Source organism: Onychomys torridus, chromosome 22 (genome assembly GCF_903995425.1).
Source record: "Onychomys torridus chromosome 22, mOncTor1.1, whole genome shotgun sequence".
Taxonomy (NCBI): Eukaryota; Metazoa; Chordata; class Mammalia; order Rodentia; family Cricetidae; genus Onychomys; species Onychomys torridus.
The window spans coordinates 15,607,160-15,620,202 of NC_050464.1; the positions used below are offsets into that span (position 1 = coordinate 15,607,160).

Here is a 13,043-nt window from a genome sequence, read left to right on the forward strand (position 1 = left end):
TCTCAGCCATAGTCCCAACTCCTCCAGGCTCCTCCTTAGGTGACAGACCATGGCTTGACTGGATCCCATGTTGGGCTTCCTTTCCTGACAAGCCAATCTAATCTAGGATGTTGGCATATGCCTGTAATCCCAACCACAGACAGGTAGTGATGGAAAGATCATGATTGTAGACTCTCATTAGCACTTATTGAACCTGAGGGCAGCCTGGGTTACAAGAGATCATGTCTTGAAACAAACAACAAGGTCAACAGAAACTCTAAACAGTACAGAGCAGTCATGGAGGCAGGTCATCCATTTGTCCACTTTCAGATGGAGACAGAGAACTTGAAGATGTCACCATTTTTCTATTTGGATTCAGTTAGACGAATTTTGTGACTATAAATAGTTGTTTGGGTTTGTTGTTGTTGTTGTTGTATTTTGGTATTTTTGGTTTTTTTATGGAACATATATAATGTTGAAGAAGGAACTGTGTGTTTCTCAGTTTCTGTGACCTCCACTTGATGATTCATGAGTTTCTGTTCCTGGCCTTGTGCATCAGCAGAAGCTGGGAGATTTCATACCAGAAGTAGGTGACTGACATGATCACCCAGCTCCACTCACTGGGTCTTTAGGACATACTATAGAGTCTCTTCTTGGGGTTGGTTACCCGGGGCAGGGGTGGAGATAGGTGCTCATGCTGAGGTTGGGCAGCATGTGAGGGAAATGAAGATGATGATGTCATCCTAGGGGAGAAAGAAAAGGTCAGATGGGGCAGGACAACTGTGTTAATGAAAAGTCTCAGGTGCAGCCCGAGTGTCCTGTCTACACCACCAACCACCCTCCTTCTGCCCTCTCTAGCATCTCCTCCACTCTCTTCAGGACACAGTCTGGACATTTGACACTGGGATTTCACCTAGGGTCTGTATGTTGTCCCTGGGGGAAAGAAATCAAGGAATGGGAGAGTAGGTGTTATGAGTATGAGTAGGTGGTATGACAGGAAAGACAGACAGATGGGCAGTATTCATCAATGAGGTTATCTGATGGGTCAGTGCCCACAGAACTTGTACTGTGGGTTACTTGAGGGAAGTTTCTGGAATTGGATGGTTAAGACAGAAATAGGAAGTGTTGAGCCTGTTCTCTGTATCACTATCGTGGGAAAACACAGCTGGGTATAAAATCAGAGTCTGAATTCTGGGGACACTGTCAGGAACTGGAATCTGAAGGGTCACATGCCTGGAGACCATGTTTACTCAGGATGAGGACTGGGTAAACATGTGGTGGCTGTAAACCAGCTGTGAAAGATGCATTGTAGGTGTCTTTGTGCAAGTGCATGTCTGGGCAAGTAATGTGTGCTCATGTAAGTGGAAGCCAGAGGACAAGCTCAGGCATTGCTAATCAGGATACCATCCACCACTGTTGTTTAATTTTTTTGGTAGGTTTTTGCTTCTTTGTTTATTTAATTGATTTGGGGGTTTTGTTTGTTTTTATTTAGTTTTTAGTTAAGATGTCACTACATAGCCCTTGCTGGCCTGGAATGAAACATATAGACCAGGATAACCTCAAACTCACAGAGATCCAATGGCCTCTCCCTCTTCCTCCTGAATGCTAGAATTAAAGACACACACCATCATGCCTAGCCTACCTTTGGTTTTAAGAGTTTAAATTATATTTACTTATTTATTCTGTGGGGTAAGGACACACACGTGCTATAATCTGTGCAGCTGCCAGGCCTTAACACTGCCGTCTGACACTCCCCATGGTCACTTGTGTACAGAAGCCCCATGTGTGCACACCAAAGCTCAAGGCTGCTCTTCCACAGAGAGTGCCCCTCCCCTGTGAAAGCATCATGGCTGCAGGGCACAGTCACTACTATTGGGGAAAAGGGAGTTGGCATTGCAGGAGACCAAAACCTGGGACTAAGGATCCAGCAGGGGGCAGCAGTGAGGCTGAGCACAAGGAGCATTGGGTTCTTACAGAACACACTGGGGCCTGTTGTGTAAAAATGCTGGGGTCTAACACCTGACATATGGCGGCCTCATCAGGTCCAGCCCTTCCTTCAGAGACATAGCAATCCAGTAACCTTTTTCACAGACTCCCAGACAGTAAGGCAAGGACAGATGAAGCCTGGAGGTAAGTAGTCAAGACCAGGAGAGCCCCTTCTAAGACCTCCCTGTGGATAAAGACAAGGTTCATCCAGTAGAGTGCTTACTTGCACAGAACCCTGAGTTCTATGTCCATTAGGACGGACATAAAGGAGCACAAAGTGGCAAACTTGTCCTCCCAGCACTTAGCGGGGCAGAGAGGAGGATCTGTAGGAGTTCAAGGTTATCTTTGGCTACATAAGAAGTTCAAGGCCCAGCCTGAGATATATGAGAATCCATTCAATAACAGGGGTGTGTGTGGTGGTTTCTAGTAGGTACAATAGACCCATTCCCTCTCCTTACTAACCATTTGATACAAACTCATCACAAAGATTCTGTGCATCTGTGTCTCCAAGGGCAGCATGGATGGACACAGAAGTGAGTACATGTGCTGATGACAGTGAGGACATGAGTGTTTTTGCCTGGCTCTGGTCTAGGGATCTGAGGGCCATGGGGACAGTGGGGACTGTGAGGAAGGCAGAGACAGCAGATTTGACAGAGGAGGCTGCACTGCCACCTGCTGGGAGGCATGGAGAAGGCAGTCAATGCAGGAACCTAAGGAAATGGGAAGTCACCTCTGCACATGTCACTCAAGGAGAATGATGCCACTTCCTCTGGTACACTCTTGTCTTCCATGGAACTGATGGAACCCTGTCATGGGGAAGGGTAGGATGTCCCTCCTACAGAACCAGCCCTGAGGTCACCTTGGCCTCTGCCCCACCTCTCACACCTTCATCCTAGTCATGGGGCAGTATGTCCACTGTCAGAGATGTCCCAGGCACCAGGTCATGACTGAAACATGGCTGCTCGATCCTTCTTTGAACACTTCATCCAAAGAAGGTTCTAGATCAGCCACACCTAGAAGGAGTCACTCAAGTGCTTTGGGAGAACAGCCCCCTGGGAGCCCAGCAGCAGATCCGTGGCTTTTGAGGGAATTTCAGATTCTTAACTAAGCAGGCAGGCTGAAGTCTGTGTGGAGTTTAGGACTACAAGTACTTGGTGGTTTGAAGTCCAGTCAACCTGCCATATGGCAGTCCTGTGACGTGTCCCAGGGCTTCTCTGATCCCTGCCATCCTCTTCTGAGGTGTGTGAAGGTTCGTGGGAGGTAGAGAGTCTCCTTCAGAAGCTGGAGTAGCTTTAGAGTCACTGTCTAGAGGAGAGAGACGATCACCCAGGAAGCCCAGGGTAGTTACAGACTCGGCAGCAGCGAGCAGGTCAGGGTGAGAGTGTCCACTGGGCCTTGGCTCTGCCGGGTGCTGTGAAGAGTCCCTGAAGGACAAGAAGAGGACAAAGAGCAGATGGTGGTGAGGACACCGAGCTAGGGCTGGGGATGGAAAGTGTTTCCTCATCACCGCCATCCTCGCTGTCTCTGAAGTGAGCAAAAACTGACCACTGCCAGAGGTTATTAGAAAGATAGACAGACAGACAGACAGACAGACAGACAGACAAGACACCCAGCATGAAGGAAGATACAATGAGAAACAGATGAGGACTGGGAGGGCAGGAGTGGAGGAAATCTGGAGGTGAGGAAACAGTGATTACAGGCCACATGGGAAATGGACAAGCCTGGCCAAGACAGAAGATCCAGGTGGAAGAGAGGAGAGCCCAGCATGGTGAGGTCACTTCCATATCTTCCTGTCAAAAATGGGGGTTAGGTTCAAAGGCCTGGCCATCCTGTCAGTGACCACAGGGAGGATCTTCTGTAACAAGAGGAAGAAGAAGCCAGAATCATGAAGGAAGTTGCTGGTCACAAGGATTTGGGGATGGGGAGGTTCTTCCCCGACTCAGTCCTACACATGAGAAGGCCCAAAGGTTGTGTTTCATTTTACCCTGATTCTTCCTGAGTCCTGAGCACCCCAGGGTCCCTCACAGGTCTACTCTCCTGCCTGGTCACGCTGCTGGTCTCACTTCCTAGAGGGAATCAGGCCATGGCTTGGATCCTGCTTCTGCTGCTGTCAGCTGCATGCCTGCAAGCTGGTGAGTTCGGGGACCTTGTTAGCAGGGACTCTACCTTAACCACAGGAGAGACCAGTGGGGCTGGGTAGAGTGGGCTGTCATTTGGCCAGTTGACTGCTAGAGGAGACACCAGTGCTCTGTGCCTAAAGAGAGAGCTCATCCTCAGAGATGGTGCAGCCCAACCCATCCTCATCTGTCCTGTACTGTATGGAACAGTGGGACACAGGGCAGGATTGTCCTATGGATAATGGCTCAGGAAGCTCTGGGTTGCCCTTTCCATCCCTTGCAGAGACATCATATTCTCCCCATCCTTTCCAGGTTACTCCACAGGATCTAACAGAGTAAATGGCTTTGGGGTCAACCAACCAGCACGCCTCTCTGGTGTCCAGGGCAGCTCCATCGAGATCCCCTTCTCCTTCTACTTCCCCTGGGAGTTGGCAGAGGATCCACAGATGAAGATTCTCTGGAGATGGAAGAAATTCCGTGGGGAATATATCTACAACTCCTCCTCGGGTTTCATACATAAGCATTTCAAGAACCGGCTCAGCCTGAACTGGACACAGCCTCAGACATCCGGAGTCCTCAGAGTCCTGAACTTGAAGAAGGAGGACCAGACAGTGTACTTCTGCCGAGTTCGTCTGAACACAAGACATGGCGTGGAAGAGTGGCAGCCTGTTGTAGGGACCCAACTCACCATCACTCGTGGTGAGCACATCCTAGGTCAGGCCTGGTGGCCCTGGCTTCTTTGTACCATAGATGTCATTAGGGATCTTACACTTCTGATCCTTCCCTCCAATTCTTCTCCTGTGTTCTGTCCCCTCCCCAGAGCTCTGCCAGCTTCACATTTCCTCATCCCACAATCATCCACAAGCCTTGGCTGCTCTCTCTGAGCTGCCCTCATGTGCCCTCAGATCCACCCCACCCCCAGTCTCAGCTCTTCCCAGATGGCCCAGGCTCCTGCTCCTTTCTCCAAACTGCACTACCGCCCTGCCTACCCCACCCTCGTTGACACAAATCCATGTGGATCTGGCCTCTCCAGGACGGAGCAGCCTTCACCTGGTCCTGTGTCAGGGTCTCCATTAGATCTGGACTTTACACCATATCTCGTGCCTTCCACAGTTGGTGTGTACCCCTCCTCCTCTGGGTCCCCCACTTCACCAGTCTCTAGACACATCCTTCACCTCTCCCTGCCCTAGTTTCTTTTTCCCTTCCTCATTTCCCTCTTCCCCCTTCCTCCCCATCCCTCATCATTCCCACACAGACCTCATGTACTTCCTAATATCTCTCAACCAGTAGTCATATGGCCTCTGCTCGAATTCACACTATTTGCCTATCTTCTATTGATTTTGTGGAGCACATATATGTGGTGTAAGCATGCATGTGTGTGCATGTGTGTTTGTGTAGGTTCATGTGTGTGGGGATTGTATTTTATACGTGTGCTTGGGAAGGCCAGAGGTGGACGGACATGAGGGGTCCTCCTCTAATAAGACTCATGTCATTCCCTTGAGGCAGGATTTCTCACTGAACCTGGAGCTCAGTTTGGGACTAGGCTGATGGGCTGTGAAGCCCCATTGATCTTCTTTTCTCCCGTGGTATTGTGGTTACAAGTGTTCACATGGTCTGTCTTACAAATAATATGTGTGATATCTGAGGAAGGAACACCTAAGGTTAACCTCTGACACACATACAAACACACACAAACACACACACACACACACACACTTGCAAAAATTTAATAAAAAATAAATTTTTATAAAATAAAATGTAAAATTAATAGTCAAATAATAATCAATTATCATTAATTACATTGTCCAATCTCAGCAGTTCCAGTGATAAGTGGATTTCTCCCTTCCAGGTTAGACCCACCCGCCTCCCCCTGGCAAACCACACCTCATCATAACCATGTGCTGGTTCAGGATAAACTCCACAGCCTGAACTGACCAGGCACCTTACCTCTGCATTTCCTGTGTCTCCTTCATGTTTTCCTAAATGGCTGTGTTCTTCCAGTCTCCTCCCTCTTCCTCCTTCCTAATGTCTCCAGCCTTTGATAATCTATTAGGTGATTGTAGAACAATCAATTTAGGCAGCCATGCCTTTCTCTCTTCAGGCACACACACCATGTTTTTTTTCTTGTCCCAGGACACGTGCACACTAGACAAGGGCTCTGTCATTGACTTACTCCTCACTCCACTATGAATTCTTCCATCAGTATTTTTCATCAGCATTTTGAAAATTAATTCATTAATTAACTGAAAATTCCTGCCCATTGTTTTTAAAATATTAAAATTAATGATGAAAAAGACATTTTTCTTTTTTCCCATTTCTTTAAGACAGGGTCTCATATGTCCATGCTGGTCTCAAATTGCTATATAACCTAAGATGGCCTTGAACTCTTTGCCAAGAGCTGGGACCAAAAGAAATGTTTTATCTGAACTAAATATCCTCATTTAGGGCAAAGATACAACACAGAGAAATATTTGTAACAAGTATTGAAAAGAACCCCGTGGTTTACTTATTAATTCTCTTTCCATAATTTCATTTTTGTAGCCAATTCAATAGTACTCTCCTTTGCCCGTTTTCTCTTTCAGGTCTAAGCACAAAGGTCACTAGTGATAGATCTCTCTCTCTCTCTCTCTCTCTCTCTCTCTCTCTCTCTCTCTCTTTCTCTCTATGTTTCCTTTGATGGGTCTTTGGGTCTTTCTCGGGGCTGAACTCACAAACTGGGCTAGGACAGCTGGCAGTGATCCCCAGGGATCTGTGTATTTTACCCTTGAAGTGCTGGGATTACAAGTGCATGGCAACACACACAGGTCCCAGGGGATGCTGGGAAGAGGAAGGGTTGAGTCAGGAGTCCTCAGGCAGATGCAGAGGGAGCAGAGACTGCCCTACTGAGAAAAGGAACCAAGTTAAACATAGATAAGAATTATGGGTTAATTTAAGTGTAAGAGCCAGTTAGTAATAAGCCTGAGCTATCAGCAGAGCAGTTATATATAAATATATTAATATATTAATATATATATATATATATATATATATATATAACATATATTAATTATATAAGTCTCTGGGTGGTAATTTGTGAAGCAGCTGCCAGGTAAATGGGAGTTGCTGAAGGGACAGAAACTTCCACTTACTCCAAAGCCCCAGGCTGCTCTTCCACAGAAAGTTCCTGACCCCTGTGGTGGCATCATGGCTACAGGGTCATTGCTATTGGGGGAAATGGAATTGGCATTGGAGGAGATGGATTGCAGCAGGTATCCTAGTTCAAGTTTTTATTGCTGTGAAAAACTCCACGAGCACAGAACTTAGGAAGGAAAAGTTTATTTGGCTTACACATCCCAATCACGTTCAAGGCTGACTTCCTTTGTCTCCTCCCAGCCCCCAAGACCACCTCTGCAAGCCCCACCACTGCAACTTCTGCACTCACCAGAACTGCCCTCACAGCCACAGAAGGGAAGAAGAGCAGACAGAAAGAGAGCCTGGGTCTGGGAACCACAGTTGGGTTGGCAGTGGCTGCTGCTGTACTCCTGGCTGGGGTTTTGGGATTGATAGTGTTCCTCAGGTGGAGGAGAAGGAAAGGTAAGTGGTCCACACTGCACCCCATCACACTTCCTGAGTGTTTCTACAGAACAGTCTACACCAGAGTCCTGGAAGGCGATTGACAACAGCGCAGATGCCAGGGCTCAGGGAAGGCTGAGTCAGGAAAGTGCTTGAGTACTGCAGGGACTTTGTCCTCTAACACACCCATAACATGGTATGTGCACACAGACACACACACACACACAGTTGAATAAATGAATCTAACACAAATAAAAAATGAAAACAATGACAGTCGATGGTGATCCACACATCTGTAAGTGTGCACAGTCGATGGTGATCCACACATCTGTAAGTGTGCCTGGGAGGTGGATGCAGGAGGATCTGGAGGTCAAGGCTAGCCTGGCTTATATGAGAATTTATCTCAACACTCCTCAATCCACGTAATAGCCAGGAAGGTCTGGGAGTCATGTAGAGGACTCTCTCTGGCCTCCAGCAAAGGGAAACCATCTCAGGAACTCTTGAGCAGTGTGGTGCTGGAGGAGCAGGCAGGAGATGACCAGAGGGAACCTGGTAAATCAGGTCCCCAAGCCTCTGATACCAGAGGACAAATGGAGTGGCCACCTCAGCACCCTGCTATGGTGACATCAGTGTGCGTGAAAGGTCTCAGATGGTGATTCAATAGGGTCACTGAGACAGATTACGGGGAGGAAGGAGTTTACTAAGAGTTATTGATGCCATGGATGGACAGAAGGGTAGATATCAACATAGGAGGGCGCTCTAAGGAGATTTTAGGCTCCACCCACACGGCAGGGACTCCAAAGTGGAAATGGGGTTCTTTTTATATCCTTCTGAGGATAGAGGTGGTTTCACTATGAACCAGGAAGGAGACAGGAAAGGGAACAGGATGTGTGGACACTAATACCGTCTTTGACTAAAATCACTGCCCAGGTGATAAACCCTGGACCTGGATGGCAGCAGGTCAGCTGGAGAGAACTCAGTGTCTGGACAGTGTCTCTTGAGAGGTGAAGGGCGGTGCTGTGGCCTTAGCAGCAGCTGGATTCTGACAGTACAGTCCTAGGGTGCAGAGAACAGACTGGAGGGGGGCCAGGCTGTGACACTTTGCCACACTGGATCTGCACATGGGGATGGATGGCCAGAACCAGGAAACTGTCAAGGGAAAAGCTTTCAGACTTTGTGATTAGCCTGGTGTGGTAGTGTGTGTCTGTAACTCCAGTGTGTGGAAGGGGCAGGCAGGAGGATCAGTAGTTCAAAGTCATCCTTAGGTGCAGAAGACATCAAACAAACACTCAGTGATTAGATGGAGGACACGGGGACCAGAGAACAGGAACAAGTCTAAGTGTGTTAAAAAACACTCTGATGAAACAACCAAGCCATGAAAGATGAAGTGTGTTTGAGTGTGTGTAATGGCGGTTACTTTTCCATTGCGGTGATAAAATATCACGATCAAAAGTAACTTGTGGAAGGAAGGTTAATAGTGGTGGGCAGCTGAAGCAGGACACTGAAAAGTCACATCTTCAACACATGCAGAGAATACAGGGAAAGAGCTGGAACTGACTGAAGCAATATATTCTCAAACACAACCCAGTGAGACATACACCTCTTCCGGAATCTGAACCTCCTAAATCATCCATAACCTCCCCAATAAAACCAAGATTTCAAACAGGTGAGCCTGTGGTGAAGATTTTTCACTCACACCTGCACAGGCGTGGACTGACCAGCTGAGTTGGGGTACAGTTGAAGTGCCTGTGTGGATCTGACAGAGGTGTGAAAAGAACCAAGAAAACAAAGAAAAGTGTGCTTATAAGTCAAAAGAGAAAACACGGAGAAATGGGTCAGGAGTCAGAGCACTGGCTGCTCGGGCAGAGACCCTGAGTTCTGCTCCAGCACCCACATCAGTCAGTTGACAACCGCCTGTAACTCAGACTGCAGGCCTGTCTGAAGCCTCTCCTGAATCCTGTTGGCATCTACACTCATATGTACATACATTTAAAATTTTAGGAACCAAACAATAACAAAAAACTTTAAAAGCTATAGTCACTAAATAAATATATGAATAATAGAATTTTCTATAGAAACACAGTAGCTCTCAGAGGGTAAAAGGAGTCAGTGTCCAAGCCCGGGAGCCCCCTGGTGGAGGAAATCCACTACTGCAGTCGCCCGCTGACCTCCATACACACTGTGGCACATCCTACCACATAATAAATAAGTGGCAAGAAATTGTAGTCATTAAAACAGCATAGTGTCCAGCAAGACAAATAGACCAGTAGAGTTGATGTATTCCAGAAAGAGGCGGTCTCTAGAGGCACAGAAAGGAAGGCATGTGAATGCAGAGTAGATGAGCAGATGTGGAGTGAGGGGAACTCAAGGTTGGTGAAGGAAGCAAAGGAGACAGGGGTGAGGTCTGGACCCAGCAGAGATCTGGGGAGGCTTGCTGTGTAGGACAACAGCCCAGCAGAGGGAGCTCAGGCTCTTCTCTGACTGCCTGGGGCAGGTTCTCTGCTCCCCCATCCTCTGAAGGTGGTCTGAACACAGAGGACATCTGAGAAGGATGATGGAGGATCAGCACTGATGTCACACTGACATTGTTTCTCCCCATAGGACAGGGGACCAAAGCCGAAACCCCAGCCAGGTGAGCGCCATCCGGGTCCTCTGCAGGAGCAGCCAAGCTCTTAACCACTGAGCCATCTCTCCAGCCCCTCAAATAACATGAGAAAGAGAGAGAGAGAGAGAGAGAGAGAGAGAGAGAGAGACAGAGAGAACCACACCCAGGACCCTTCACATCTCCCTAACCACTGACTCATCCTGTCTGCTCCCTCCTTGTCCCCTATGACATTTTGCTCCTCAGGGCACCAGATTCTCACTGACAAGGAGCGCAGAGGTCTCAGGAGTCTCTTCCCAGAACAACAACACCTTCAGCACTCAGACTTCCTCCTCTCTCCTTCCATTTCCCGGGGCTTCCCTTTCTGTCTCTGTTTCCTCTCAGCCTTGAACATCTGCCTCGATTCAACAGCTCTCCATTCTTCCCTTTCTTCTGTCTTTCTCTATGGTCAGTGAGCCCGCTCCCCCAGAATCCTTTGTTCCAGATCGTCCACATCTCTTACCCTTTTCTCTCCACCTCCCAACCTATCTGCCCTTCTCTCCTGACTCTTCTTTCCTACTGTACATGGCCTGCTCTGACCCTTCCTTTTCCAGCCCCTCTGTTCTGAGAAAGGATCACATTAAGCCCGGGCTGGCCTGGAACTAACGCTGTAGCCAAGGAAGACCTTGAACTCTTGAACCTTTTGCCTCCACCTCCCAACTGTTGGAATGACAGGCATCATACAACACCCACTTTATGAGGTGCTGGGATGGAACTCAGGGCCTTGTACATATAACTCAAGCATCTGCTAGCAACACTGCATCCCAGCTTCCTCCTCTCCCTGTGGCTTCCTTGGCCAGATGCCCTTCCTCCAGTCTTGTTGACACACTTCAGGCTGTTTGGGGGTTTGCTTTGTTTTGTGCAGACAGAGTCTTGCACTGGTCTGGAACTCACTAATTAGACCAGGTTGGTTGGCCAGTGAACACCCGGATTCCCCTGTCTCCACCTCCTGAGCCCTGACATTACAAGCATTCACCACCATGCCCAGTTGTGTGTGTTTTCTAACATGTTCCTATGTGTGTCCATGTGCAGGTGCACATCCACATGTGTGAACGCCAGAGATCAATGGAGAGTCTGTCAGTTCCTCTCTGTTCTCTTTGTGTTCCTGCATGTATAGTGTGTGTATGTGTGTGTGTGTGTGTGTGTGTGTGTGTGTGTGTTCACTTGTGAATGTGTGTGGAGGTAGAGGTCTATGTAGTGACTCCCCTCAGTTTCTTGCACCTCAAGTCAATTTTTATTTTGAGTCAGGGTCTCTCCCTAACCTGAAGCTCAACAGTTGGGCTAGACTGCCCAGACAATGAGCTTCAGGGATCCTCCTCTCTCCATCCACTCTCCAGACACATCCTGTCCAGCATTTCCACACGAGTCCTTGGGGATCTAAATGTGTGTCTTCAGGTTTGTGAAGCTGGCACTTTGCCAACTGAACCATGTCTCCAGCCCTCCACTTTATCTTTTGAGACAGGGTCTGTCCCTGAATCTAGAGTTCATCTGTTAGTCCTGGCCAGTGAACACCAGGGATTTATCTGCCTGTCTCTGCTTCTCCAGCATCCAGCTTTCTGTGGGTGCTGGGTCTGCAATTTGACTTCATGCTTATGTGACACTTTCTTTACTGACTGAGCCATCTCTGCAGCCCAGGACCTAATGTCTTAACCCTTTCCTGTCCAGATTCTAATATGTTGTCCATTTGTTCCCTTGCAGGGACCTCACGAAAACACTGAGGATGTTGAACCTGAAGGTAAATTCTGCCAGCTTCCAGTTTCCCCACCTGGCTCTGCCTTCTTCTCCCAAGACCCCACACTTACATAAGCACCTCTCAGTATTTCCACCTTTCCCTCCTTCACCCTGTTCCTCCATGTAACCGAGGTCCTCACCTCACTGTTGGAACTCCCAGCCTCCTGTTTCCCTCCCTGTCACAGCTTGACTTCAGCACTCTGTGTTCCTTTTTCTCTAGGACAATATGTGAACCCCAAAGAGAACCCCAAGGTAAGCCACTCAAACTCGGGCCTGAAGGAGTTAAAGGGATGTTGAAGAAGGAGACAGAAGGGTGGAGACCAGAGATGTGGGCAGGACACTCAGGCTGCAGCTACTGCAAGTGTGGGCAGGACACTCAGGCTGCAGCTGGGGCAGGTGTGGGCAGGACACTCAGGCTGCAGCTGGGGCAGGTGAGGCAGGACACTCAGGATGCAGCTGGGGCAGGTATGGGCAGTACACTCAGGCTTCAGCTGCTGCAGGTGTGGGCAGGACACTCAGGCTGCAGCTGCTGATTTATGGTAGCCACAACTGCACTGCTGCCATCTACCCTCTTGTCCCCCACAGGATAACAACATCGTGTATGCCTCCATTGCCCTCTCAAGTCCAGTCTCCTCAAGAACACCATCCTTTCAGCCTGTCCATGAAGATCCCCAAGAAGAGACTTTGTACTCCATTGTAAAGGCCAAATGAGTGGGTCTGGGTGACGATCTCAGAGTCACCTGTGCTTCTAGTGGGAAGATTCCCAGCTTCCACTGATACCCACAGCCAGAGACAAAATCTCATGTGTCACTGGTACCCATCGCCAGAGACTGAAATCCACATCTCAGGGCATTTGAGCTCAGAGAAACTGAGGAACTCCCAGTTCCCTTTTTTAACTTCCTAGACCTTTTTCACAAAATAAAACAATCCACAGAATTTGCCTAAATGAATCTAATTAGGAGTCACTCATGTGACCCTTATCTTCTGGCCCTCTAAGTTACCATTCTCTATCACGATTTTCTATTTGCCCAAGGCAG

The 13,043-nt window shown here is 48.3% G+C and overlaps 1 protein-coding gene across 1 annotated transcript; it reads left to right on the plus strand.

Moving 5' to 3' along the window:
- The first annotated feature begins 4,015 nt into the window (after positions 1–4,015).
- LOC118572634 (paired immunoglobulin-like type 2 receptor alpha) lies at positions 4,016–12,717 on the plus strand. Its single transcript, XM_036172360.1, has 8 exons — positions 4,016–4,097; positions 4,395–4,781; positions 7,276–7,330; positions 7,455–7,655; positions 10,236–10,266; positions 11,974–12,010; positions 12,227–12,258; positions 12,592–12,717. The coding sequence occupies exons 1-8, from the start codon at positions 4,049–4,051 to the stop codon at positions 12,715–12,717; spliced, it is 918 nt and encodes a 305-aa protein (XP_036028253.1). The 5' UTR covers positions 4,016–4,048.
- Positions 12,718–13,043: the final 326 nt, after the last annotated feature.

What these genes read in the sequence shown, in the direction of transcription:
- LOC118572634 (XM_036172360.1), top strand. Translation starts at nt 4,049, where the DNA reads ATGGCTTGGATCCTGCTTCTGCTGCTGTCAGCTGCATGCCTGCAAGCT. An exon ending in GAGGAGATGGATTGCAGCAG is followed by an intron (nt 7,331 to 7,454) that starts GTATCCTAGTTC and finishes GTCTCCTCCCAG; the next exon opens with CCCCCAAGACCACCTCTGCA. An exon ending in TGAGGATGTTGAACCTGAAG is followed by an intron (nt 12,011 to 12,226) that starts GTAAATTCTGCC and finishes CTTTTTCTCTAG; the next exon opens with GACAATATGTGAACCCCAAA.